The 27106-nt window shown below is 38.9% G+C and overlaps 4 protein-coding genes across 9 annotated transcripts in view; 2 read left to right on the top strand and 2 right to left on the bottom strand.

The window, feature by feature from the left end:
• Positions 1-100: 100 nt before the first annotated feature.
• Positions 101-5812, bottom strand: LOC112458350 (succinate dehydrogenase [ubiquinone] flavoprotein subunit, mitochondrial-like). Of its 2 annotated transcripts, XM_025021942.1 has the most exons (11): positions 5506-5630; positions 4903-5189; positions 4545-4683; positions 4283-4451; positions 3679-3874; positions 2949-3146; positions 2292-2486; positions 1623-1766; positions 1283-1393; positions 779-907; positions 101-323 (listed from the first exon to the last, which is right to left on the bottom strand). In XM_025021942.1, the coding sequence occupies exons 1-10, from the start codon at positions 5606-5608 to the stop codon at positions 821-823; spliced, it is 1629 nt and encodes a 542-aa protein (XP_024877710.1). In that variant the 5' UTR covers positions 5609-5630; the 3' UTR covers positions 101-323; positions 779-820. The 2 variants fall into 2 exon arrangements, with proteins under 2 accessions (XP_024877710.1, XP_024877711.1); XM_025021943.1 differs by having other exon boundaries at positions 101-907; positions 5506-5812.
• Positions 5813-6668: 856 nt separating this feature from the next.
• Positions 6669-20701, bottom strand: LOC112458337. 4 transcript variants are annotated; one of them, XM_025021923.1, is made up of 7 exons: positions 20671-20701; positions 15309-15586; positions 14662-15050; positions 14488-14565; positions 11005-11088; positions 9496-10404; positions 6669-9021 (listed from the first exon to the last, which is right to left on the bottom strand). In XM_025021923.1, the coding sequence occupies exons 1-7, from the start codon at positions 20684-20686 to the stop codon at positions 8817-8819; spliced, it is 1959 nt and encodes a 652-aa protein (XP_024877691.1). In that variant the 5' UTR covers positions 20687-20701; the 3' UTR covers positions 6669-8816. The 4 variants fall into 4 exon arrangements, with proteins under 4 accessions (XP_024877691.1, XP_024877688.1, XP_024877690.1 ...); XM_025021920.1 differs by lacking the exon at positions 20671-20701 and adding an exon at positions 19311-20627; XM_025021922.1 differs by lacking the exon at positions 20671-20701 and adding an exon at positions 16956-17974.
• A 1147-nt stretch (positions 20702-21848) lies between these two features.
• On the top strand, positions 21849-24130 carry LOC112458339 (enoyl-CoA hydratase domain-containing protein 3, mitochondrial). Of its 2 annotated transcripts, none has more exons than XM_025021926.1 (6): positions 21849-22017; positions 22324-22389; positions 22709-22882; positions 22970-23138; positions 23302-23462; positions 23839-24028. In XM_025021926.1, the coding sequence occupies exons 1-6, from the start codon at positions 21967-21969 to the stop codon at positions 23926-23928; spliced, it is 711 nt and encodes a 236-aa protein (XP_024877694.1). In that variant the 5' UTR covers positions 21849-21966; the 3' UTR covers positions 23929-24028. The 2 variants fall into 2 exon arrangements, with proteins under 2 accessions (XP_024877694.1, XP_024877692.1); XM_025021924.1 differs by having other exon boundaries at positions 21851-22017; positions 22970-23157; positions 23839-24130.
• A 1978-nt stretch (positions 24131-26108) lies between these two features.
• LOC112458347 overlaps positions 26109-27106 on the top strand; it is a 4085-nt gene continuing 3087 nt past the window's right edge. Inside the window, exon 1 of the mRNA XM_025021938.1 lies at positions 26109-26457. Coding sequence (XP_024877706.1) covers positions 26277-26457 — 181 coding nt within the window. The 5' untranslated portion in view covers positions 26109-26276. The remainder of the gene's footprint in view (positions 26458-27106) is intronic.

Genomic DNA, 27106 nt, shown 5'->3' with positions numbered 1-27106 from the left:
CTGTATATATACGTTATTTTATGAAATAAAAATCGTAACATTTTAGAAACATTTAGGAAATTTGCGACTAGGGTACAGATCATCATATATTTTTTGGATTTGCAGGCATGCATACCTAACATGGATATTTAATAGAATATTACATAAAGTTAGTGAAAATTTATATATGTCGTCTGTAAAAAGTTTATTGAGAGCATTTATCAGCGCAATGTCGTAATTATACTATCAGCGAAGGTAATTAACGCTTTATCTCTTACGAAACTAGGTTGCGGATGTAGTGACGTTGCTGAAACATGTTGAACCATGACCATGCTCGATGTCTCCTCCATATAAAAACAAAAGAAAAGGAGACGATTATGAAGTTTCATCAACATTCTTGCATAATTTCTCTATCAGCCTCAGCTCCGGCAAACAAAGTTCGAAGGAACGTTTTACTAAAATTGCTTTTAAGAAATGCGACTTTTTTGATTCGCTTTCTTCGTTACAAATTAAATTGACATAGGCATTAATTATTTTTGCCAGTAAACTACTACTGTAAATCGACGCGTGTCGCGTGCGAGGCAATTTATGCAAGGTATCCTTGTAAGATGAAGTAATATTTAAAAGTAATATATTTAAGGAAAAAATGTTTTTCGACGATTTTCTCGTTGCATATTCCTCGACTTCTGATGGTAAGTATCTACTTTACGTATTTCGTATGCCTGGCTCCCAATATGCGGGATTAGCGAGATAACGCGACAGCCGACTTAGATTCATAATTGCATCGCGTTTCCATTACGTTTCCAATTATCCGGCTACTGGCGATTACTCATTTCTTGGGTCAATATGCGCGAATTGCAGGAGGCACGTGCTGGGCTTCGGTTTCGTCTAGAGTAGTGTCGATAACGGGCCGATAAGAAATGTAAATCTGTAAACAGAGCGCGCCGTTAAAAATCGTACTAATCAGTAATAAATCATTGAATTAGAAATATTTCTAATAAGATGCAAAATGCAATGAATGCATTGAATCAAATGTGTATTTGATGCAAATTGAGAGACACATAGTCAGCTTTTTTATAAAGAAATATGGCTCGTGTAACATTTATTAGTTTTTTTTTACATGAGCAGGATTTATTAGTAATATATTTCATTATCTTCTGTAATAAAGTGTAAAAACTTTTTTGTATTTACTTTAATTTGTAATCTCCGAGTGGTTCGACTTTGTTTTACCGATGATACTTCAACTTCCTCGGAGAGGAATTTAATTTAATTATTATTATTTTTTTTTAGCATTTTAACTAACCGTTCCATCATCCTGAGCCCAAGTAAGCGTATGCTTACGCCAGTGTTCCGTGTAAGGTCGTTTCTTCTGTCCCTCGAGCGGTTTTGTATAGTCATATTCATCAACTCTGTCCTAGAAATGAAATAACCATTCACGAGTCTCTCTCTCTCTCTCTCTCTCTCTCTCTCTCTCTCTTTCGATTTCAGTCGGTTCATAATTAAGATTGTGTTTACAATTTCGAAAAACTGCAGCCGGCAGCATTACTTATTTGCATTAAATTACTCACTTGCATCTGTATAAATTTGAGATATTCTAATTTTTTTCCATTAATGTAATTCATCTATTTGAAACTCTACTTGACCTTATAGTCTTCCCTGGCGTGCGCGCCTCTCGACTCCTTTCGATTTTCGGCCGCGTATACGATGTGCATGCATACGAGCATCATGTTTTGCAGCTCCAAGGCCTCGACGAGTTCGGTGTTCCAAATGAGGGACTGATCTTGCACCTAAAAAAAAAAAAACATTCCAAAGAGATCCACACATGTGCGTCTGGATAAAGTGAGTCTAGATAAAGCGTCTCGCATATGTGTATCATCGTCTTATGCAACGACACGTCATTACGCCGCCGACCGCGATGTATAGCGGTACAATTATTCGTGCAATCATATAATCGGGCTATCGTTAGTTCCGGACTATAATTATGGAATGCCCGTAAATTCGTGAATCTGGGATTTATATAGAATAAAAAAAAGTAGAGTGTATTTCGTATAATATTATAGTCACTTATTCGAATTTAAAATAAAAAACAAAGTGTGTTTCCGTATAATACAAGCCCCTATAATATAAGCCTACTGTCTATAACATAGTCTTAATATATTCTCATTTATATAGTTTCGTCATTATTCCTTGAAATATATATATTGGGCAAATTGTATTTACATATGCATCTCGTTTATATGTTTTAAGCTTTTAAATATATTCTTTCTAAATAATTTTATCATTAAGACAATGAGGCGCGGTGATTAGCTTACGCATAAGTCTGGCAGATCGCAGGTGTAGAGACGGGACATCTCCCTGCAAGCGCGCTGCAAAATATCGCAGGTCCTTAGTACCCCGCAGTATTTCTGCATCGTATGTCTCATCTCGTCGCGCAGCTCGGCAACGGGAACGCAGCCTTTTGCATAACGGGTCGCGTCGAAGCGACAAATCGACTGCTCGCCGATGTCCTGCATCCAAATCACCATTTTTGATCACACGCATCTGTATGCTAATTCGTAACTCGTAAAAGGCGGACCTTCCTCGACCTGGACACGCAAGTTCTCGTTCCACGGCTTTAATATACAGTTTTAAGCAAAGATTTATCCGTTAAAAAAAAAATGTAAAAAAATATATAAAGAATAATAAATAAAAAATAAGGTAAAAATAAATTTATAAATATGTATTAAAAATTTATAAAGCAATTGCCACAATATAATTGTTTAACTATAGCAAAGAGACACTTTGCCGAATAATCTTAAAACATATTGTCGCGAAATAATCTAAAATATAATATCGTAGTTATGAGGATAGTAATTTGCGACACTGACGATATTGCGTTTTATTAAATTCGTGACCACACAAAAAGTTGCTTTTCGGAAAGATAGGGAAGAGAGGCATGTCCGAAATGTCCCATAATTTTTTTCTCTTACTGATGACAGATCCTCGTGACGTTCGCCAGGCCTGGCGATACAGTCGATCTGGTCGGCGATGGCTTTGCCGAAGACGACAATTTCCAGGAGGCTGTTAGCACCCAGGCGATTAGCACCGTGAACGGACGCACACGCGGTCTCGCCGGCTGCCCAGAGGCCTTCGATCGGTCTGTCTTCCTCGTTTTCTCTCGTTAATACCTGACAAGGTGTCATTTATGTCGAAAATACAATTACGTCAAATAACCGCATCGTAAACGCCGGTAACCGCCAATAATCTCTGTTGTTATCTGTGTAAACGTATTTACTTGGTCTATATATACAAATAATTGAGTACACACGTTTACTTTTGTCAATAAAACAATTCATGTCTATTTCTATAAATGTAGATTGACTATAATTTCGGTTCAACTTACTTTTTATCTTTTTTTAACTCTTAGAACTATAGAGAAAGATAAAAAGTAAAAGTCAAACCTTTTTTAAAGAGATTAAAGTTAATCTGCTTTGATAGAAATAGACATAAGTGTATTAGCGATAGTAATATATGATTAACTAATATTAACACGCTTGTTTGATGAATAATGTTACATATAATATCTAAAATAGTACAGCAATCAAAAATAAATATAAAATAACGACCGAAACGGTCGACTAGGCTGGCAATTTTTACATCGCTTAGTTAAAAGTAATTATAACAATCGTCCTACTAAGAAAATATAATTATATTTCTCACTTGGGCACGCCAATTTGTAGGCACGCCACCCATGTTATAATGCACCGTGGGAATCACGGGGATCGGTTCCTTCGTCACGTCCACGCCGGCGAACACCCAGGCGAGGTGCGAAATTCCGGGCAGCCTCTCGTGTATCAGCTCGGCCGGCAGATGATGCAACTGCAAATAAATGTGATCCTTCCTCTCCCCGACGCCCCTGCGAGAAATAGCGCGAGGCAATGTCATTTTCCAGCGAAAAAACGCTCCCACATGGGTCGCACGTGTTCTTATGCAACTAATTCAGCGTAATTAACAGTGTATTCCTACTTCCAGGAAGTTGAGATGACGAAGTCTATTACTTCTTGCTCGTTTGCTTAAATATTTAAGTATCTATTGGCATAGAAATTATTTAGTCTAAATAAAAGATTTGCGACAGTAAAGTCCACAGCTACCACAAAGTTGAAGTAAATTTTCTTTCATCTATCAATCCTACTGCCTTTATACAGGATGTTCTAAGCATCTCCGCGGGTTCTCCATCTTTTCTCTCATATTTAAAATACGTTAATTTGTTTGGTCTTTCAGCGGAAGGGGAAAAGAACGAGAATTATAGAATATCGCAGCAAACCTTCCGTCCAGTATTTCGGCGGTCACAGCTCTCGACACAACGTCGCGAGAGGCTAGATCCTTAGCCACCGGCGCGTACTTTTCCATGAAGAATTCTCCCGCGGAGTTGACGAGTTTGCCGCCTTCTCCCCGGCTGCCCTCGGTTATGAGTATACCGCTGCCGTAAATGCCTGCAGCGCGAGAAAGATCAGTCGATCAATTAAGAGGAACCGGATAAGGCGAACGGAGTCGTCGGCGGGGTGTGTAAGCCGATCTGAAAATACCGGTCGGGTGAAACTGAACGAACTCCATGTCCTGCAACGGCAATCCCGCTCGACACGCGATCGCCATGCCGTCGCCGGTGCAGGCGTGCGCCGCGGTACAGGAGAAGTAACATCTTCCAGCACCACCCGTTGCAATCACCTGCGAGATTTATATTGTTAATTAATAAATTCATTTGTATCAATACACATGGTCAAATATACGAGTGGTAATTAAGCTGCGCCGATGAACAAAAAAGTAAATTATAATTATATTGTATATCACATTATATTGTATACGTGTTAATAAATAATTGATGCGTTAACTTTTCTGTAAATAAAATAAAAAATATATAACATTGATCTTGTAGGCTTTTCTTACTGTATGATGAGCCCTGAATCGATGCAGAAGTCCAGTCTCCAATTCCCAGGCCAGAATACCTTTGCAGCATCGGCCGTGCATGAGCAAGTCCAGGGCGAAATACTCGATGAAATAATGCACGTCGTAGCGAAGACTCTGGCCGTAGAGGGTGTGAAGCAGCGCGTGGCCGGTTCGGTCGGCGACGGCGCAGGTTCGCTTAGCCTGTTCGCCTTTGCCAAATTCCAACGACTGGCCGCCAAAAGCACGCTGGTAGATCCTACCGTCTTCCGTCCGACTAAATGGACAGCCTACAATTTTTTTAGTATATTTATTTAGTATAAATTATGCATTAACATTGTTAACTCCAAATTATATATACATGTATAAGTTAATACATATTTTGTATTAAACAAAAATATTAAAAAACCACTGTACTAAATAAAAATACTAAGAAACACATAATTTATATATATTATATATAAATATTATAAATTGGTAAGATATGCATACTTCATAGATAATTAAATTCATTATTAATATTGATAAAATATGCACATATTAACATATACATGTATTGCATATAGTTTCTGAAGATAATTATATTTGTGATTTATTGGGTTTTACCGTAATTTTCGAGCTCGTAGACCACTCGAGATGCTTCCCTCGTGAGCAGATGTATAGCATCCTGATCGCCCAGCCAGTCGGATCCCTTCACTGTATCATACATGTGGTACAGCCAATTGTCTTTCTTCTCGTCGGCGATAGCAGCGTTTATGCCACCTTGGGCAGCGACGGTATGTGACCTAGTTGGGAAGAGTTTTGATACCACTGCCACACGGTATCCCTTTTTACCGAGGCCAAAGGCCGCTCTTAATCCTGCGCCTCCCGCTCCTACTATTACCACGTCATAGCAGTGGTCTATCAAAGGATAGTTCTGCAAATCAGTAGCGTGAATAATTGAGCAATTGAAATATAAATATGCTAATTGAAGAATTCAGAATAACCCATTATCAAAAGGCTCTAAAAGATTGAATGCGTTAAGAAAATATTTTAATTAAAATTAAAAATAAGAGATATAAGATTGATATTCGCGTTTTCAAAGATAAATATTTATATTTTAAAAGGGTACAAATAAAAATAAATTTATTTATATGAAAATGATTTATATAATCATGTTAGAAAATAAAAGAGGAAAGAGTGAGAGTCTAGCTTTTCTTTTATATGGAGTATTTAATTATCCACGAAGATTTTAATTAAAGAATTTTAATAAAATATACTTACACTGCCGCTATCGTCCACGCCGCACTTTGCCTTTTCCGCTGGGCTAACATTTACATGAAAGCTTCGCGAATTTCTGATTGTCGCGCGAGACTGTTTCACGAATTTCTAGGGGAAAAAATCATTGTTCACTCTTAAAATTAAAAATAAGATGCATTTTGTATTAATATAATAAAGTCCTACAAGTATTCCACGCGTTTGTATTAGTCGACTGATCGACCGATGCAACATCTTGGCAAATATTTTCTAGGTTCGAATGCTCTTTGACAACTGTCATGACTGGTGAAGCTCTTTCAGCTTCTGCATAACTCATTTGTCAGCTAGTAAAACAAATGAAAAAAATTTAAATATATCTTTACCGCATTTACAAACTCATCATATACGTATATGATTCTTTTCGTGAACAGTTTTCTGATGCAGATTTTAGGGAATTAAGATAAAAAGGGTTATATATAAAATGTAGCATGGAAATGAAGGTCAAAGTTTCCTTTCAGAAAACTCGAGTATTCTTAAATTTGTATAAGCATCGCAGTTTATTGCACTTGCAAAAATACAGTTTGGGACGTACGTATGATTTATTCTGTTGCGTATATAATTAGTTCGAGATGCATTCTTTCAAGTTAGAAGTCGAGTCAATTTTGTCAAACGCTTATCGCAATTACTCTTTGGTATACATTACGAACACCAGAGAGCCAACGTGTTTGACGAATCACTCTTGTTAGAATCATATACAAATAATATTTGATTAGTACAGCTTGTAAAATGTTATCTAATCATTTTCTCGCACCTCGTTCACAACTTTGAAAAAAAATAGTTTCTCTCTTTTTTCCACAATTAAAAAAAATAGAATGTTTGACGAAATGTAATATAAAAAATGATGGAATCGATAACTTCCTTTCTGAATTTGAAACCTATGCCTTCTATGCCAGTAGACATTCGCGAAGGTCTCTATTTTTCTCTTTTATTTATCTCGAGACGTAAACATACCGATCTTATATATTTTTCGGAGCGTTCTGTATATTAACTCGGATTTTCAGTATGTATGTAATAAATAATCTTTTCTTACCGCATTAAAGAATAAATATGAGAGTAATACTTCGTAAGATTCAATTGTGCATTTCTATAATTGCACATATTTAATTTACTTATAATTATTTTCCTTTCTTTGCATTTTGCCGACACTTAATTTGCATTTCATGATTCCTCATTAATGACACGTTAATTGAGCGAGTGTTGATACTTGTATCAGTACGACTCACCTAATCACTAGCGATTTCCTAATCTTATTTTACAACCTTATTTTACAAACTTTGTTATACGACATTAGACACAAGAATCCTGTGAAGATTAGGCGAATTAAGCGAGTTGATAGAAATTTGTTTTCGTAGAATTAACCGCCTTAAAGTTCGGGAGATTAGTTGCTTTCCATTTACACTCAAGTGATAGTCACTCAGTTATGTGAGTATTTTATACTCAGGTAAGATATGTCATTTTGTATTTACCTGCTTATTTTGGTGACAAAGCTATCGCACAATAATACAGGTTCATAGCCTCACTTTTAATGTGAGTCTATTAGATTCATTAAAGCACATGGTCTCGATTGTGGATAACAACTCTGTTGAATCTCACTTGCCAGCATGCAAAAAGAACATGCATTCAACTGAGTTATGACGTCACAAGTAAGAATTATCTGAGTTTTGATGTAAATGGAAAGCAACTATTTATCTTAATATCTAGATCACTTATTAGCGCGAAGTGTATAACTAAATTTGAATATTAAAAAAACACAAAGAAATTCATTTCAATATATTTTTATTCTGAATAATATATTAATTCTGAATAATATATTATATTCTGAATAATAAATTAATTCTGAATAACCCGTGTTTTTTAAATTCATGATTCGCCACTCACTGGAGTTAAAATGGATTAAACTAAATATATAACAATTTTAAAGAGCGTTACCATTCACACTTTTACGAAATATATTAACATTGATTCTTCTTAATTCTCCTATTTTCAACAGGAAATATACTTGCTTGATTCTCTTCACTTGTATAAAAAGCTTATCAAAAAGTCGCACTTGTGAATTTGTAGAAAAAATCGAGGAGAGAGTCCTCGATCGCTCGGCGACTCTCGGTGTACACGTACATCATGTATGTGTGACAAAAAAAATCATATATATCGCTTACAAATATATCACTAGACTACTCAAATATAGCGAGCAAATCGACGCATTGTCTACAAAGCGAACTAAAGTAGATTAAAAAATTTCTTCTCCGGCGATGTAAAAACGCTATCTACTAAAATAAAATTTACTCTCGAAACTCTGAGATTTATAAAAGTCGCCTGAATTTTATAGCGATTATATTATCGTGATAAGGCAGTTAATCCATCGCCTAACAATCGGAGAATATTTTCAGAGTGTATTCTCGATCTCGCAAAATGCTTTCGAAAATGCAAAAATTACAGCGTACTTTTCTCTTCGAAAAATACCAATTGTATTCTCGATCTCGATAAAACCGCTCTCGAAATAAAAAATTAGAGCATATACTCTTTTGTCCAAAGAATATTTTTTCGGTAATATTTTCTTCTTCGGTTCGTTTTCTCCAAATATATCAAAAAATACAGTACGATTAACGCTCGGAGAACGACGTTCACAACGCGAGCCTCCTGACGCCGCACTCGCAGCAGAACTTGGCAGTTTCCGGAAATCGTTGACCGCACTCGTGACAGAACTTAGACATCTTGCACTTGGCCGCCGTTTGAATCGGCGACGTACCGTTCTCGGGCGCGTCCTCGTCGAGACGGTCGATCGTGTCGTTGGCGCTGCGTCCATGGTGTGAATATTTGCGATTTAAACTGGGGGGCACACACAAATCGAACTGAGCTTGAAGCATGCGAGAACAAGGAGAACGCAGATGTGAATGGACGATAATTATTAAGGATTACAATTGTTAGTCGTCAAAAAACATGTGACGGCATTTTTAGATTTGTATTTAGAAGTCTTCATATTTTATTAAATAATAAAGGTATCACGAATTAATAAATTTAGTTTTTGTAAAAATAACAAACTTTTTTTTTGTAACAGTTGTATTACTGTCATTCTGAAATGTCCATTTTTATCAGTGTAGATAAATTTTAATCTCGATTTAATTTACTTTTTATCTTTTTCTAATTCTTAGAACTAGAAAAAGACAAAAAGTAAGTTAAACCGAGACTAAAGTTAATCTGGCATTGGTGGAAATGGACATAATATTTATCTTCTATTTTACCGTTAACCGATCGATCGATGAAGGCGAAGGATGTGGGTAAACAGCAACTTTAAGGACCAACCTGCTGTAAGCGGAGTCGTTGCTGAGCTTGCTGTGATCCTGCGGCTTGTAGCTGTCGGGCGAGGACAGTTCCTCGTCGCTGATTAGACTGCCGTTTCGCTGTCTGTCGCCGCCGGGGCTGGACAGGTCGAAGGACTCGTTATTGAGGAAGGATCTCAGTCCAGGAAACGCATCCCCCTCGAAGGACGTCATCAACTCGTCGAACATCGAGTTCGATCGTTTGACGTCCAAGTCCGAGGAGGAGACGATCGAGTTGAGACTGAGGCTACTGCCGGACAGGGATGAGTAATTATTGTTTTTCTGATTAAGATTCTGGTCCGACGACCTTTGACTGTTGGCGATCCTGGAACCTTGAACCTTTCTCGCGTCGCTCAAGGTCTTCCTGTCGAGGCCCGAGTTGATCCTGGGCGCGGACGAGGCCCGGATCGAGCCGGATCGGTTGATTAACGGTCTCGTATTCTTCTGCGTTTCTTTGTCGAAGATTTTGCGCGGTCTATCGGCGCTGAAGATGACGCCGCGACGCTCGTCGACGCCCAGCGCCTTCGATCTGTCGATAATGATTCGTCTGCCCAATTCCCTGACGGGTTTCGGGCTCGCGGAATCTATCGCGTCTTTACCCGCGAGATCGGACTTCAGGAAGACCTCGCGCGAGATCGAGTTGGTCTCGGTGGAGTCGCTCGAAAAGTTGGACATGAGATCGTCGAACTCAGTGGGTGGCGCTATGAGGGACGACCTCCTGTCGGAGGGAGGATATTTTACAAAGGCGGAGGAGTGCGAGAGAGGATAGAGAGTATCGCGAGTCTGTTGGACTTTGGGACTCCCCGTCGTAGACTGATCGCTCGTATCCGACAGCAGGTCGTTCATCTGCTGCTCGGCCAGCAGAAAGGGATCGTAATCCTTGCATGTGCCGCTGAAATTAGAATCTCGATTAGTATAGTCTTTAATTCTAACTTTTTACATCAGGAACTTTCTTGCATAAAACAACGATACGAATATAGATGCGATATGTGTGACGACAAAGTATGTTTTGCTCTAAGTGTTCTGCTGTATAAGCTGTAGACGTGCGCCAATCAATTTTTCAAACGACAAACATTTACAAACGCGCATGCAAGCTCGGACGCGCGTGGTGCAATGTTATCCAATCTGCTTGCTGGACGTAAATTCTTTTTTGAAAAATTTTGAATCAATCTCTCTTTTGAGTTAGTTTAAAATAAAAAGCAAAATCTTGTAAAAATAAATAGAATTGTTGCTTTAAAATGAATTTTATTATGCAACAAAATTTAAAAGATGTAAAAAATAAAACTTTAGATATATATATTTTTTTAAATAAAGGAAGATTGATTCTAAATTCCAGAAAACCAATACTATATTCTGTCAATTCTATCTTCTATGTAGCGCCCTAAACTAAACTAGAATATGGATAATTAGCAATTAACATCAACAACATCCAAATAAAATATCTATTATATATCCTCCTCTTCCCATAGTGGTTCCACGTCCTGGAACTTACGTTCTAGCCTTAAGTACGAGATTAAAGTCCGGCCTTCTGCGTACATAATTGCACCAGGCGGGACGTGTCGCCAGATCAATTTTCCTATAATATTGTTGATACATTAACTACCTAACAACTACCTTACCAAATATACAAAAGTATGACAAATAAGACAAATAGAAATCAAAAGAAACGATTCTACCATTTACAGTGCAAATGAGCAATGCCGTACAGATTCTCTCATCAATTGCAATTTGCACAAACTTATACTAATTTAATTATTAATATTACAACATAACTCATAATCGATTGTGCGAAGTCAGCATTGCAACATTTTATACTAATCAATTTATGTCGAAGTTATATACGCTCCACTAAATATAATGAAATAACAAAAATAAACCAATATGCTACAGTACTAATAACATATTCTAGAGAATAATGTTAGAATGTTTAGCAATGACAACTCTACATATAATAAATAATTCCTATTACTTTCTCTACCTTCGATTGATTAAGGGTGGATTCAGGACAGGAGGGAGGATACGAATTCTAGGATTTCTCTTAGCAAGCTTGTATTCAGCGTGATACGCGGGATAGAGACTGGTTAGTCTGCTCCGCGAGACCTTGGAGGTCCTCTCCCAGTACGATCTCTCGGCATCTTCCCTCGTCTCCGCTGCGTCGTCCTTTATATCAGGTAGATCCTTGGACACCTTGCGCCGCCTGCTCGGTCTGATTATCTCAATGGTCTCTCGTTCGTAAGCGCAATTCGCTTCGGGCCGTCTGATGCTCGCGAGCTCTACGAATTCGACCGAGGATATCAGGGAATCGGTGCTGCCGCGAAGAAGATTCATGTTTTCCCTAATTCTGTGCTTCATCTCGATCGAATTGACCGATCGCTCTCGCGCGGCTCTTTTAGTCGCGCCGGAAGCGCGTCTTGGAAAATTCACGCTCGCGTTCAGAAAAATTTCGTTGCCGCGACTCCGTCGTGACTCCTCCTCTGCGTAGTCTGTCAATGTGACTGATGATCCTAAATCGTTAGCGCCTCGCGCGTTACGTTCCCCGACACGCGCAGTATTACCGCTACCATAATCAAATTCGCTGTCTATGTTCTTCTTGCGCGAAACTTCACCTGTCGTAATTTCCGTTTTAATAATTGAACGACTGAGGAGCCTTGATTCGTCGTTCGAACAGCTGTTGTCTGAATCCACGTTGAAATCTGTCTTTCTATTTTTTGTGTTAGTCTCGATATTTTCAAAATTATTGGAACTGGAGTCTTTTTGTCCGTTGCCTTTAATGTGCACAGGTATGTTATTCATAGATACATTTGAGTAATTACTAGTGGTAGTTTCCAAATTTCGTGGAAGCGAGTATACTTCAGAGTTTAATCTCTTTGAATTTCTCTTAGGCTTTTTATTACAGAGTTTGGTTAAACCGTCCTCAGAATTTTCCTCAATTATTTCAGTCTCTTCAGCATTTCTTCCACAATTTCTTTCTGAGCTAATACTTCGACAGGATGCAGGAAATGATATTTCTTTGATATTTCCTGTTAGATCTAACGAATTGTGACAGCTACTGCTTTGACATGCTAGTGTTTCATCTTCAGGACTCGAATTGCAATTAGCTTGATTATTGTTATTGTTTAAAGATATTATTTCATTTATGTTAGATTGATCGCATATAAAAGTTACTACGCTTCCTTTCAATTCAAGTGAATTATTGCAACATACACCACTTTCGCATTGTGGTATTTCATCCTTAAAATTTAGATAATCTTGACTCTGATCAATAAAATTCTTTTTCTTCGATGCAACTGAATGCGTTTCGTCGAACGAGGAAGATTTAATTATTTGATCAGGCTCGGATAAATTTCGCTCAGTTTCTTCGGTATTGTTTGTACTTTCAATAATTCTCATATCCATCGCTACCTCTCGATTTTCTTCATCTTCTTTATAGACACTTAGTCCATCCAATTCTGCAACATTTGCATCATACATTTTCTCAGTTTCTTTCGTATCTTCAGTATTTATTTCTATTTTTTCAATGTTACATTCTGTAACTTTAATTTCTTCATAACTCGCTCTTCGCTTATTTTCCTCCTCTCTGCTGTTTATATTAAGTTCCTCCGTTTTGCATGTTATCTCTTCAATTTCTTCACTACTCATTTTCCGATTATCTTCTATATTTTCATCATTTACTTTCAACTCCTCCGCTTTACAGCCCACCATATTTTCATCATTATTTTCTTCTTCATCTTTAATAGACACTTTTAACTCTTTTATTTGTTCGATTTTAGTCTCTTCGTCGTTCGCTACAGTATCTCTCCTCAATTTTTCTTGATCGAATTCGCAGATTTCATCTTCCTTATCTTTTACGTAAAATTCTACGCGAGGACTATGCTTAATCGGCTTCCACTTGCTGTGAAAAATCTCAATATCCTCCGAGTCTCTTATCAAGTATGTCTGATTTAGATTCTTAATACCGTCCAACCATGCGACGTCACTGTTCTTCACTTTATCAAACTCGCCGTCTATCGATTTGTCATCGGTTCGATCGCTTTCTGCAATTAATGAATCTTCTTCCATTCTATTTCTGTTTTCATTTCCTTTCTCTCGATCACACAGTCGCTCAAGATCAAGCAGCTGGAATTCCCGTGAAAATTTATGATCAACAACGAGAGTGTCAGCTTGAAGAGTATCCTTCTTACGGCTGATCTGCTTCCACGTTACTAACTGATCGTCCTTTTGCATGTCCCTGTGTATTCTGCAAGGCTGCACAGTCATTCCTAGAACTTTATCGTTCACGGCAATGTCGTTGATTCTTGGATGACCCTGACTTCTGGCGGAAACAATATTTTTTTGCATCCTGGCGGGACAGGCTTCTCGACTTCTCGCATCGTCGTTTTGAATGCGTTGGGAGATCGTTTCGTTTCGGTCGAATTGCCTTCTGGACGAGGCAATTGGCGACGTGATCTCATTGGGGGAGACCGGATTGTTAATCCTAGGTCTCGCAGGAGGTACGGGAAAGTGGAGAGAACGACGGGAAGATGTTGCAGGGTGGAAGGATCGGCAGGGCGTTGATGTCAGTAGGGAATCGTGATCTTCCTCCGGTCTGAGGAGACGGAAGCAGGATCAAGGGCATGTGCCTGATAGTCATCAGGAGAAGGTTGTCGGAGTTAAGTACAATTTTACAAAATAGATAATTTCGTGAGAAATATTTAAAAAATGTGTACTTGTGTTTTTTATCAGATATACTTCAAATGTTCTTGTTGTAAAATCAAATACGAATATTTTTATACATTTAAATTGTCTCGCTTATTTTTAATCATTTAAGCAATTAATCATAGATTGCTTCTAAGCACCCTCGTCCTCTTTCCTTCTCCTCATGGGCGGCACTAATAAGTCTATGCTATGTTCTACGCTTATTTTATTTGATGCAAGCCATAGATAGTTTCGGCCTTTTTTTCAATATTTTATATAAAGAAGTTGATCGAAATCTCACCTATTCATACGATCGGCAAGGCGCGACTTCATAGGTCCGGATGAGGTAGGGGACTCCTTGAGTTGTCCAGGACGCCTTCTGTACAAATATAAATATGTCAAAATAAGTGGGCACCAGTTTGACAAATTAGGAAATTAAATTTACCAATGAGAAAAGTTAGGAAATCTGACTTACACGACGGCAGGTTTCTGCTTGACTGGACTCTCTCGATTGGAATTAACGCTCGAGATACTCTCCTTTGGTTTAACGAGCGCCGGTGATGACACTGAGGTCTTGGCGGCCTGATTCGCCGTCGCACCCGGGCTGTACTTCTCACGATTGATGGCTCGCCGATTCTTCAGGGTTGGCGCCCTGTACCTCATGCGAGCCTCTAATCGCTCCTTCGCCAGATTGGTCGCCGGACTCATCGGCATCCGAGTGACTCTGTCTTTGCACCAAGCCACGTGACGGTCATAGGCTTTGATGCCGAACTGTCGGTTGCACGTGGGACACGTGCCCTTCTCGTTAGCGCGTGTCGGCGCGCCTGACGGAGTCAGCGAATTGCATTGTTTGTGCGAATCCATCTGCAAGAACAGATTGTGGAGATGTGGAAGTTTCATTTATAAATAAAAGATATGAAAACAAATGATATTTTGTACAACAAATTGTACAAAATTAGAGATTAATTCCTTATTTTTAATGTAAAAATACTTTTTTCTCTTTATTTTTTTTTATTTTATGTAACGCACTCAAAATTATTTAACGTAAAATTCAGTTTAAGAAAGAAAGAAATCTTCCTAAAATAATTAACACGTAAAGAAGATCGTGAAGATCGGACTCACGACTTCGCCGCGTGCCTCACGGATCGTCCGCAGGAAGTCGTCGTGGGTTTTCTTCCAGGAAGGCCTGGTCGTCCTCTCGTCCTGGTGATGACGCCGGACCTCCTGCTTCGGCAGGAATTCCGCCAGCTCGGTGCCCTGAATCCTCTGCTTAGCCGAGTCGAAGGGTTTGCGCTTCTTGGCGGCGGCGCGCTCGCATATCCTCGCGTGCTTCTCCAGCGACTCCGGCATGAAGGTCCGCGCGCAAATCGCGCACGGCAGCAAGATCGGCGGCGGCGCATCTGCGTCCATTTACACACGGTCCAACAATTAGTGGGCCCCCGCAATTCAAACCCCTCGCGTAATAATAGTAGATGTTCTATATACGTATAGATTTTCTTTTTCTCTCTCTACACGAGCAAGACCGCGAACTCCGATCCTGATGGCCACCCGCGGCTGCGTCCGTTCGTCGTCAAACGAGATGACTATTTTCTCCGCGATTCAAACCCGTTGTGTCTTTGAGATATACGATATGACGCGAACGCGACGCTCTTTTCTCACCGAATTGATAAATACTACACTTGCATTTTCTTTCTTTTTTTTTTTTATGTCCCATATACGCGATACTGCGGCATCTAATACGGAGATGCCCGGCGCACGCTAATACGGAGATCCGTTCTGACTCACCCCGTGGTAATCGCTATTCGCTCTGACAAAGGCCACGAATCCGCGGATAATCGATATTTTCGCCGACAACATGTCGAGAGATCGCCAAATACGACGACAGGTATGACACGTCACGTAACGAAACGCGCGCACACGTTTAGAGACGAAATCGTGTGAGTGCGCGACACGTGCTCGTCATCGCAGAGCTCGTCTCAAGTCAATAAAATCTAACATTTAACTATTTTATTTTTTATTTCTTGAAATAAATGCGTCTCTAAAAATATAGCCTGCGAAGATCTCCTTTCACTATATGTTCTACCGTGTTCTACACAATATGATTATGTTTATTATATTACATTTTTATCTTTCCAAGCATTTCGATTTTTATTTTTTATTTCTCGAAATAAATAAATATCTGAAAAATACACATTCTACAAAGATTCCTCCTTTCACTAATACGTTCTACATGTAATTTAAATTTGTTATACATGTTACATTTATTATATGCGTTCTTATATCTTCCCAGGCATTCCGTCAATAATCTCGCTTTCGTTCCCCCCCGGTGAGAAAAAAAAACGCGAGATCTCGGAAACACTGCGTAGCGAGATACAACACGCCGCGATTGGAAGTGTCGGGAATCTAAATTGCAAATTACACTTTCTTCGATCGGCGCAGGTATTGCGCAATGACTGTAGCTACAGTGTTCTCTTCTTGCGAGATCACTTCGAGAGTGCCCCAGTTATTACGAGCTATGTGTTACGAGATAACGCCACCATTCAATGAGCCATTCATTTTTAAAGACGACGCGAATCCTATATACGTTTCCTTTCCTACGGAAATTTCGACGAGACGGGCAGACCGGTTTTTGCAATATTTTTGATTTACGTCACCGTTTCAAGGAAAGCGACGAAATTCATTCCTCTAGCACGTGGCATACATACGAGATCGCAAAAAGTAAATAAATTTTCCACATATGCATGTATGTATATATAAAGCTTTATTTACTTTCATTAGATTTCCTTATCTCCATATTTAATTTAAAAAATCCTATTTTATCATTTTTTATAAGAGAAAAAAAAAATATCCGGAAACTTTCTTCTATTCCTGTTAATTCACCAAAACAGCACTTTCGCACATTCGAACCAACAATAAGCAGTAAATTCAAAATAATCGACGCCTCCGCGACGCGGGGAATACAATACTTCTGCGGCACCACGGGTGATTTCAATCGCGCACTCTCTCGCGCGACTTTTATCCGGTCGGATCTCGCGTCGAGGGAGAGACTCTCGCTTTCTCGATTCCAGGGTAACGTTAAGCGGCCGATTCTCAGGTGCGCGTGTCGCGTGGACGCACCTGCGGCGCCGACTCGCGCGCCGACGAGGATGCCGAGGACGACGAAGAGGCCGAGGGGATCGCCCCCGCGAGAGACTCGGCTCTCTCGCCTCTCGGGCGAGCAAGCTTCCTTTTTTAGGCGTCATCGCGAGTTGCCTCGCCGCGAGAGTCACGCGTGTCCCCTATCCGTCACAGACACACGCGAGAGTGTCCGTTCCTTCCGTCCTCGGATCTTTTCCTCTCTTTATCGTCCCTCCCCTCTTTCCCGAGCGAGAGGCGACAGTTTCGTCACCTGTTATCGAGCTTTTTCTCGGTGAATTCGAACAGATTGTTCGATCGCAAATTGAGGGCTCGAAATTTTATTGTCACCTCCAATGCCGATGCGAAACGAGACAGCCAGGTATACGGGCTTTAGCTAAATGCGCCGCGCCACGAGAATGCGGTCGTCACCGTATTTGCCTCCGCGACGCAAATTTCACGTTATTATAGAATGCCTGTATAGGATCACATTATTATTCACGACATGCATGAAGTCCTTTTACATATCTCATCTTTTATATATCTCGTCTTTTACGTATCTCAGTCCATCGTACACTGTTAAATTCGTATAATAGTGTCAAATAATACTCAAATCTATCTAATTATTCCTATATATAGGTCGTCACTGCTCCTACTCAATATGTCGTTAATTTAACTAAAATAATGTTAATTTGACTAAACTAATGGAGTTGAAATAACTTTTTTGACACACATGGTAATTAAAAATAACAAAATGTTATTTAACTCAAATATCGGTTTAAAAAATTTCATCCTTTAATATTTAAAATACTACTATATCGCCCATTCCGTTCAAATCGATCTCTTTACGTTCCTCAGTTTTTCTTTTAATTTTCTCATTCCGCCACCGAGATTTTTGCCCCCTATTTTTCCACCTGATCTCCGGCAATTCCTCACGCGCGAGAACGTAACGACAAACAGCACGACGCTATTAAATGATCTCATCGCATCGACACCGCTTAGCGACGCCTACAAGTTGCTTTTGCTTACGTTTCGCTTCTAGAGTCGCGCACGTTGGTAAGAACTCTGACGAAGGTTTTTTTTCTTTTCCACGTCAGAGTTATTGCCGTTCTTCTCCCGGCGTCTATCGTCTTAAGGTCGCCGGGAGTCGCTAAGTCGGTGCAAATTGATCAGTATGCACGGCGGAGGCGCGTTATTACGATTCTCATAGCCGCTTTTAGACGTGCGCGAGTAGCAGGAAAATAAATATTTTCACTGACGCCGAATGTAAAATGAAAAAGGGATTCTTCAAAGTCGAATAGCTGTTCGAGAAACGAGGTAATAATGATTAATGATGATAATCGTGCGCAGCTATAAGCTATTCTGTTAATTTAAAGCTTATAAATCGCAGTTTATTTTAAAGAGAGAAAGAGATAAGAAGCGTAAGAAAACGGAGTTGTTATACCATTGTAATAGCAAATTTGAATATTTTTATTTAAAAAAATTTTTTTTGAAAGCGAAATCCAATTATATGACGATAGTAACGCGGTACCCTGCTATAAGAAGTTTATATTGCCTTATTTATTTGGATTTGGAAAGTGAGTTTGGATGTCAATTTGTACCTGCTCGTTGCTGAACGTAAATAAGCATTTATGACATTCTAAATATGTAACGTACAACATCAGCAGCGGCAGCAGTTAATTTCGAAAATTTCGAACTACATTAGTTTTCACACACAACATTTCGACCGCGTTACAATTTATAAATACCGAGTATTTCATTACCTAACGGTTTTTTTCTTTTTAAATCATGGCACCGTTAACACAGTTGTATTCTTATCGCAAAATACACTTCTCGAGATCAAATGTGAGGCCAGATAAGCACGGAGTACATTCTAATCCCCGACAATTCGCCGATCGTTTAGAAGACTCGAACACACTCGCGCGAACGACATCCGATAGCTCGGTAATTCGAGGAATAAATTCGATATCATGGAAGCGCGATACTGTGGAGCAAAAGACTCGGGCTCACCTTCCTCGGGGAACAGCTCGATCTGTATCTCGCGAATGGACGATAGACGATTGTTACCGCGCCCGTCGTGGAACAATACCCCGCCGTAGAACGGGGCCTCGTCGTAGAACGGGCCCCCGCCGTCCGCGAGTCTCTTCGGGACACAGCACAGCATCTGATTGCGAGCGCATCAAGACACCGACTGAGACTACCAGACCAGAGAGTCTGAGAGACCGCGCGAGGTCGAGCCGGCACTCTTGTTGTAAGAGCCGGGCGCTCTTACAATCCGTTGTAACCGCGAGTATCTTCGCGACGGAAGTTTATTTTCGGCCCCGACTCGCCGTCTCACAAAGCGAAACTCTACTCCTTCTCTCGTCTCTTTCTTCGGTACACCTTGGCCGCGCGCTGGGTAAACGGTACAAAGTGGGGACCAGAGAAGAAAAACATCCGACGGTTCCCATATTCTCTCCGATAAATGAAAAGTTAACTCTATACAACGTGCGTGTATAATTCTGATCTCCTTTTACGTAATATTAGAAATGGAAGATATTGCTTTTCATCGTCAAATATTCTGTTATCAACATTCTCCATTTTTCATTATTATTATACAAAAACGTAAATTTGATGTACTTCTTTAGTTGCTGACGCAAATATAAACACTTCAAAATATGGATAATAATTAATTTAAATTAAACTTTAATAATTATTTTTTTCTCTCTGTACAAAGACTCGCAATTTTCTTCGGCATATAACTCTTCTCCTACTTTATTTCTTCCTTCCATAACTACATTGGTAACCACAACAAACCGTTTATTCTAGGTACAGTAAACAACACAAGGCAACGGAGAAATTAAATTATTATAAAAATCTACAATATCCTCCGTTATAAAAAGAAAAAAGGGAAAATATTTATCCAACCTAATTCTTTTCCCTTTAAACGGCTAGGCTCTCGAAATAAAGGACAAAACGTAGCGGAGTCGGAAATATCTATAAGTACGCTATTAAGGCCACAAGAGATCTAGCACGTGCATCTCTCTCCCACGCCACGAGCACTCACAAAATCCGTATTAAAGCCGCTCCCTATTACGAAATAGAGGTCGATAGCTTCTCCGCCGTCCGGTTCCCCGCGATATTTCTCGTAACTGGTGCACCGGTGACCGCGGCCGCCGGTTATCCCTATAATTAGAATGGACGGGGACCGTCCGCGCGGAGAGCGAGAGCGCGCCGAAGAACCGGAAGCGAAGCACACGACGACGGTGACGACGGTGACGGGAAAAGCCGCGGAGAAAGCGGGGAATCGGCCCAGGGATCTCTCGGCTCCGTTTGTCGCTCGTTCGTCGTAATTATGCACGCGCGACAATGCACACTCGCACGTACTTACCCTCAGCTTCAGCCATGTTCGTCGTTAAGGGAAACACTGGTCGTTATGGAAACGCCGTTCCCTCCTCGGGACGGGGATCGCGGTGCGCCCTTCTCGAAACCCTCTCGCAATATTTCCAATTTAAACCTACTAGCGGGTAAAAGGAAATCTCCGCGCGTGAGTTCTTTTATGTAAAATTAAAAACAGACGCGTCAAAAAATTTCAGAGTTGAACCGCAAAACACAAAATTAAGAAACTAAATTAAGAATTAACGAAAGTATCCACAGAAAAGATCTAGTTCGTGAATTACATTTAATGTATTTTTTATGAAAAAAGAAACGCACAGATAGCTCAAGCGGAAAGTAATTTAAAGGATATCAATTAATATTGTCCTAGTATATTTTTCATTGTGATATATATATGTATTCTTATTTCTAGAGTCCGTGGAATTTACGGAGTATAAACTGTTTCGTTTTTAATCTTATTTGAAATTGTTTTCTTCTTCCTTTTCTTCTCTCTTCCTCATTCGGACGTACGTCTGCCCCTTTGGAGCACGCTCTTTAAATACGGACTTTGACATCTGTCATTCACAGAGATCTGTTTACAGATCTCCCGAGAACCGCGAGAAAGGGTCAGCTGATCGCCACGCATGCGTTGAACATGCGCAGGGTGCAAGATGAATATGTAGAGGGTGACTTCGACCAAACCCCGATTAATCTAATTTGCAATTAATTCAACTGGCGCAATTGCAAAACATTCAGCTTTATATAATTCGTTATTCCTAATTAACCAAAAATTAATTATTTTATTATACATAAATTATTTATATATTAAACAAAATGTTAAACAGATATTATTGCTTGATAAGTTGATAATTATCATTGAGTATATAATTGTAAGTTAATCTCAGTTGTTATTAATTAGTATTAGAAGCACGATATTAAAATAAATATTGAATTTTATTGCATTATTATTTTGTTGGTGTTGAAATTTTTTGTAGCGTTGCAAAGAAGCTTTTATCAATCTCGAGATTGAGCGAGTTTTGCTCAATTTTGCTCAAGATTTGCTATTTTTACCGTTCATTATTTTACCGATAAAACAAATTTCAATTTCGAAAAAGTTTCCTCCTTCGAAACTTCGCGGGCGACAATTATGTCATGTATTATCGCATCGCGTTACGGCGTTGTTTATTATGCCTTGGGATCAGGTCTCGCGTCAGTATAGAACGGAGTAGAGTTCGAAGTACGCGATACGATACACGTCTAACCTAAATTCCTTATCTGGAATTTCATATGTGAAATACAGTGTCGCGGCGAAATGATAGCCATCTCGAGATTCGCGATTAGAAACGGCTCCGCTGTTTCCCAGGTACTTTATGCAATTATGTGTTTAATTTACCAGAAAAACTACATAATTATATAATGTCTGTGTACGACTACATCATCATTCGCGATTATACACGTGCACGTGTGTGCGCGCGTCATGCATCATGCATGTCGCAGAATTATTTCACACGCGCTTGCTCGACGTTGATTGGCTCGTGAGAACAAGGAAGAATCGCGGGAACATTTCAAACGGCGCGCGAAAATCCGATTTCTCGCCAGCCAGTTTCGCGCTGTTATCGATAATTATTAATGTAAATTGTTGACCCACATTTATCGTTCAATGTTGCAGGGAAGATACATCGCAAGAACATTATCCACCGAGAAGAAATATGTAGAGACGACTGAAAGAAATGGGGTAGAGATATGATTTATTTTTACTCTTAGAATGTTATATCTAGAAGCGTTTCCTTTTATCCTATTTAACTCTGCTAATTATTATATCATCAAATTTGTAATGAAAATCTTAAAAATTGAAATTTTAATTACTATATTATTTACAATTTTCGCTCGTTTATAACCTTAACAATAATTATTGTCAAATTTTGTTATCTTAAAATCCCAATTCTACCAGCAATTGCAATTACAATCCACATACACACTCTTTAATAGTTATTACAGTTATTATTCAGCTTGTGCCATCCGCGAGACTAATTAACTTGTTGGCTTTACCTTAGGTCAGAACCATTCGTTTGAGCGACTCTTCTTCGCGCAACTCCTTATCGTTGGAGATGCTGAAAACCCTGGTGAGAGAGATCAAGAGGGACGAGGACAACAAGGACGTCCGGTCGATCGTACTAACGTCTGAGCCAGGGAAGGTGTTTTCCGCTGGGCACAATTTGAAGGAACTGGTTCGTAGCGCTTGGTCTCACTTTTTTTACAAGTGCTCTTCTTCGTTGCACGGAAAAAAGGGATCATCGGCAAATTGCATCGTTTAGACGGCTGTAAACGCCAAGTCCCACAGAGACGTATTCGAGATCTGTTCGGAGCTGATGCGGGCCATCAGTCAGAGCCCGGTACCGGTGATTGCGGCGGTGGACGGTTTGGCAGCCGCAGCCGGCTGTCAATTGATCGCGGCCTGCGACATCGCGGTGTGCACAGAAAGAAGTTCGTTCTCCACTCCAGGGTACTACTCTTCGCTTATCGTCATTTAATTACCATCTTATTAGTATCTCATCGTCTACTCATCTCTCGACTATTAATTACTATATAGTTCTGTATATTATTGAACGCCATTAATTGCTATCGTCTGTTCAATGCTTGATCGCAGGGCGAATCTCGGGATATTTTGCTCGACGCCGGGTATACCGCTGGTGCGCAATGTCCCAAGGAAGAGCGCGATGTACATGCTTTTCACAGGATTGCCGATTTCCGGCAGAGAAGCTTACGAGTGCGGTCTCGTTAGCAAAGTCGTGGCGAACGACAAGCTCGGTGAGTCGCGAAAAATAATCAAAAAGTCATTAGAAAAATATAAAAATTAAACTAAAGAATGGTAAAACTAATTCGAAAATATTTAGAAGTTATTTAGAAACGTTGTAAAGAGATCTCAAATAAATATTTCCCTTTCCTTTATTGGTATTTTTTAAGTTAGCGAGGAAATTATCTCCTACAATTATAACATACATATATTAGTATATGTAATATGTACTAATATATATAGATATATGTATATAATTATATATATGTATATTAATAATAAAATAAAAATATTAATAAAATTAAATAATATTATTTAATAACATAATAGTGTACGTTTACACAATTAATTTTGCACTTGTATAAATATTTTGTTATATTTTGATTTCAGACGAAGAAGTTCGTCGAATTACAGACGCAATCAACACAAAAAGCCGTTCAGTCGTGCATATCGGTAAAACGTTCCTGTACGAGCAAATAACTCTTGATATATCGACAGCGTATGCTCTGGGTACCGAGAAAATGGTAAACAATTTGAAAATGAGAGATGCGCAGGAAGGAATACAAAGTTTTCTGGAAAAGAGAAAGCCCAATTGGTCGCATGACTATGAGAATAATTAATTATATCTATGTAATGTTTTTTTCATATGTAAAGATTTTTTTTACAATTAATATTAATATGATACTTTTTACTTGTGTATAATTTCAATAATAAAACAATTAAAAAATATTTTTTTATATGTAATTTATGTCCTTGATGACTTAACTTTAGGTGTTTAGGTGATACAATAAAACAAACAAATAATATCGTTATCGCCAAAAATAATAGCGGAAAAATTGTGATCGTGTAGTCAAAAAGCGGAATAAGCAAAGCTCGTGAGATAAATTCAGGGAAGGAAAATATATATATTTTTCCTTACGTTGCATTTAATAAACAAGCTAGGTGAAATTACCAAACATAACAAAGTACCTACTTCCAATTCTGACCAACAAGTATGTTAATTAAAAACAATATGAAATTAGTGGCTTAATTATATACGAGCATGGCTGAAACAACTTTTGTCAAAGAAAAAGTTTGTATCTTATAATATGTAAAAAATTGATCAATCATCAAGGAGATATTTACTCTTTAATAAACTTATAAATTCTTAATCGAAAGAAAATGGTTTATTTGTCATTATTGAATTTGCATTACGATCATAAAAATTAATATTAAAATTCTGTGTATTTTATTGACAATTTATGTTTTTTCTACAAATGTAGATTACCTTTAATTTGCGGTTATTCTTTTTCTAATTATTGAAACTAGAAAAAGATAAAAAATAAGTTAAACCGAGATCAAAGTTAATCTGTCGGAAACTGATAGTTCTATAGAAGCCAAGTTCATGGATCAGATGATATGTTAAAGAAAAATATATATATTGATCAGTATATGTGTTTATGTTAATCCATATCATACTATCCACGGCTGCACTCGGGGAGCGCGCTATTAAGGCCCGGGCACATAAAAAAACTTAAGCAATAAGACGTAAGCAGTAAGGAAATCAACGGTTTTGAAAATACAAGAAATATGATATGGCACATAATATTTATTATTTAACTATTTTCCAAAATTTCCCATAATTAAAAAAAATCCCGTATAATTGAAAAATATTATCTTTAAAGGATCTTTCTATTTTGTAAACTTCTATAATATTACTCATTTCTAAAAAGTAATTAAGTAATAAATTAAGTAATCAAAAAAAAATTGTTATCAATAAGTTTCAAATTTCGTCAAATTTTCCATTTATCGAACTCTTCCTATCAATCGCAAATTAATTACAGCGGATCAATTGGAAGACTATGTATCGAATCATGCAGAAAAATATATTTATCACGCAACTTACCCAATTATTTTATTTAAACGCTGAATTATACTAGAGCATATATTCAAAACACTCACGTGCATCATTGATGCGACTGCCCTATTTATGATAACCGACAAAGAAACTATTGGAGAAACATTTATATCAAAAGAAAAAACATGCGGTGAACGTTCGTCGCAAGATTCGCGCGTGGTAAAAAGCACGAACGTCGTTTATTCCTGGTCTCGTTTTGATAAATTTGTTTGTTGCGATAACGCTTTGCCCTCCTTCGCGAGAAATCTTCGTTTGTGGTCCTCATGCTAAACCGATACGAAAGATGACGTCGAAATTTTTTCAACATCATTTCTATCTGATAAACGGTTAGCAAACGATCGTTCTCTTTCTCTCCTGACCCTCCCGACTGGTATCCTGACGCGTTCATGATAAGAAACGTAAGCTGATTCTACGTTTGGTACTACGGTACTACGGTATCGAAACACGAGAATATTTCAGACGCGTGTCGTTTAAATATTATTCTTTCCTTCTACAATCATTCGGACGCATTTGCATTTTTAAGCTGTCGTATCGTGGCATTCGTCTCCGTTAGACGAGTCAGACTATACGATACTAAGTTCTCGTTCACCGAAAGACGATAAGACCGCGGGTTCGCGGTGGTCGAGCAACGTCAGCACGAGAATCTCGAAGTATCGAAGGCCGCCGATACGCCGTTCTTATTAACCGCAAATAAAAAAACATTTCTCTTTCTCCATCCGTCTCGGCCGCGCTATCTTCCTCGATGTTTCTCCGACCGAGCTTATAAGTGACGACCGCCGTCGCGCCGGAAATCAGTAATCACTTTGGATTATTCTGCAGCGTATTCCGAAGCCGAAGAGAAGCGCACGCACGAGTCGCACGAGTCGCGAACAAATAGCGCGACGCAAAGCGAAAGTACGACAAGGACAAGGACAAGGCTCTCCCTTGGTTGATGAATCTTACCGAGGCCATCATCGCTGGCGGCTGCCTGAGGCTCGAGGCTTCCCGGAGGAACGAAATTAGGAAGACAGGCCGGGACAGGAAGAGAGGAAGCACGCCGACAGCAAGCCTGGCGACACGAAGACAATTAACAAGAAAGCTGATAACAGAATTGCTTTTCGAGAGTTGCATTGGTCAGTTGGATTCGGCAAAAAACGTAGAAAAACATTTGCGTGCAATGAGAGCGCATCAGTTTTAACAGCGCTCACGAATCCCTTTTTGTATACGGGTCAGCTCATTTTACGTCCGCTGTACCTTGTTAAATTCGTAGTGTAAAATTATACTAAATTTGAGTCATTTTTCACAGTTTCTACTCCTTTCGCCACTACTCCTACATCATCTGTCGTTAAGTTAACTAAAACAACGTTAATTTAACTAAACTAATGAAATAAAAATAATACTGTTTTGTGTTCAAATAATAAATTTTGGCACACATAGTAGTTAAAAATAACAAAATATTAATATTATTTAACTCAAGGTATTGGTTTAAGTTTCTTCCTTCAATATTTAACAGTGTATCCTAACAGCAATCCTTTCCGCGGATTTACGAGAGCGAATCAATAACACAGGCACACAAAAAATAAAAAGTGTCTTGGCCGAGACACTACACTAGTGTATTCCCATGTATTTTGACCCGCTGAATCCGAATCCGAAGTCAGAATTGTCAGATTGGCTCTCAGTTCCGAACAAACCTAAAAAAAAAGTGTTCGTTTCGTGGAGTTTTGAACTTTTTTTTAGGTTTGCTCGGAACTGAGAGCCAATCTGACAATTCTGACTTCGGAT

Source organism: Temnothorax curvispinosus, unplaced genomic scaffold (assembly GCF_003070985.1).
Source record: "Temnothorax curvispinosus isolate PA1 unplaced genomic scaffold, ASM307098v1 QBEX01008825.1, whole genome shotgun sequence".
Classification (NCBI taxonomy): Eukaryota; Metazoa; Arthropoda; class Insecta; order Hymenoptera; family Formicidae; genus Temnothorax; species Temnothorax curvispinosus.
The sequence above is the reverse complement of the archived record's forward strand: the minus strand, read 5'-3'. Positions and strand labels throughout refer to the sequence as shown.

Bases quoted from the DNA above. Each gene is read 5' to 3' on its own strand.
- LOC112458350 (XM_025021943.1), bottom strand. From the start codon at position 5,608: ATGTATGATACAGTGAAGGGATCCGACTGGCTGGGCGATCAGGATGCT. The intron at 4,452-4,544 runs GTATTTTCAGAT...CTCGCGCTGCAG, and splicing joins CGTTCAGTTTCACCCGACCG to GCATTTACGGCAGCGGTATA. The intron at 1,767-2,291 runs GTAAGCTAATCA...TTTTTTTTTTAG, and splicing joins GCGATCTGCCAGACTTATGC to GTGCAAGATCAGTCCCTCAT.
- LOC112458337 (XM_025021920.1), bottom strand. From the start codon at position 19,464: ATGCTGTGCTGTGTCCCGAAGAGACTCGCGGACGGCGGGGGCCCGTTC. The intron at 15,587-19,310 runs GTGAGCCCGAGT...AAATGGACGCAG, and splicing joins CGAGCTGTTCCCCGAGGAAG to ATGCGCCGCCGCCGATCTTG. The intron at 9,022-9,495 runs GTTGGTCCTTAA...TGTGCCCCCCAG, and splicing joins AACGACTCCGCTTACAGCAG to TTTAAATCGCAAATATTCAC.
- LOC112458339 (XM_025021924.1), top strand. From the start codon at position 21,967: ATGATAGCCATCTCGAGATTCGCGATTAGAAACGGCTCCGCTGTTTCC. The intron at 22,018-22,323 runs GTACTTTATGCA...TCAATGTTGCAG, and splicing joins ACGGCTCCGCTGTTTCCCAG to GGAAGATACATCGCAAGAAC. The intron at 23,463-23,838 runs GTGAGTCGCGAA...TTTTGATTTCAG, and splicing joins CGTGGCGAACGACAAGCTCG to ACGAAGAAGTTCGTCGAATT.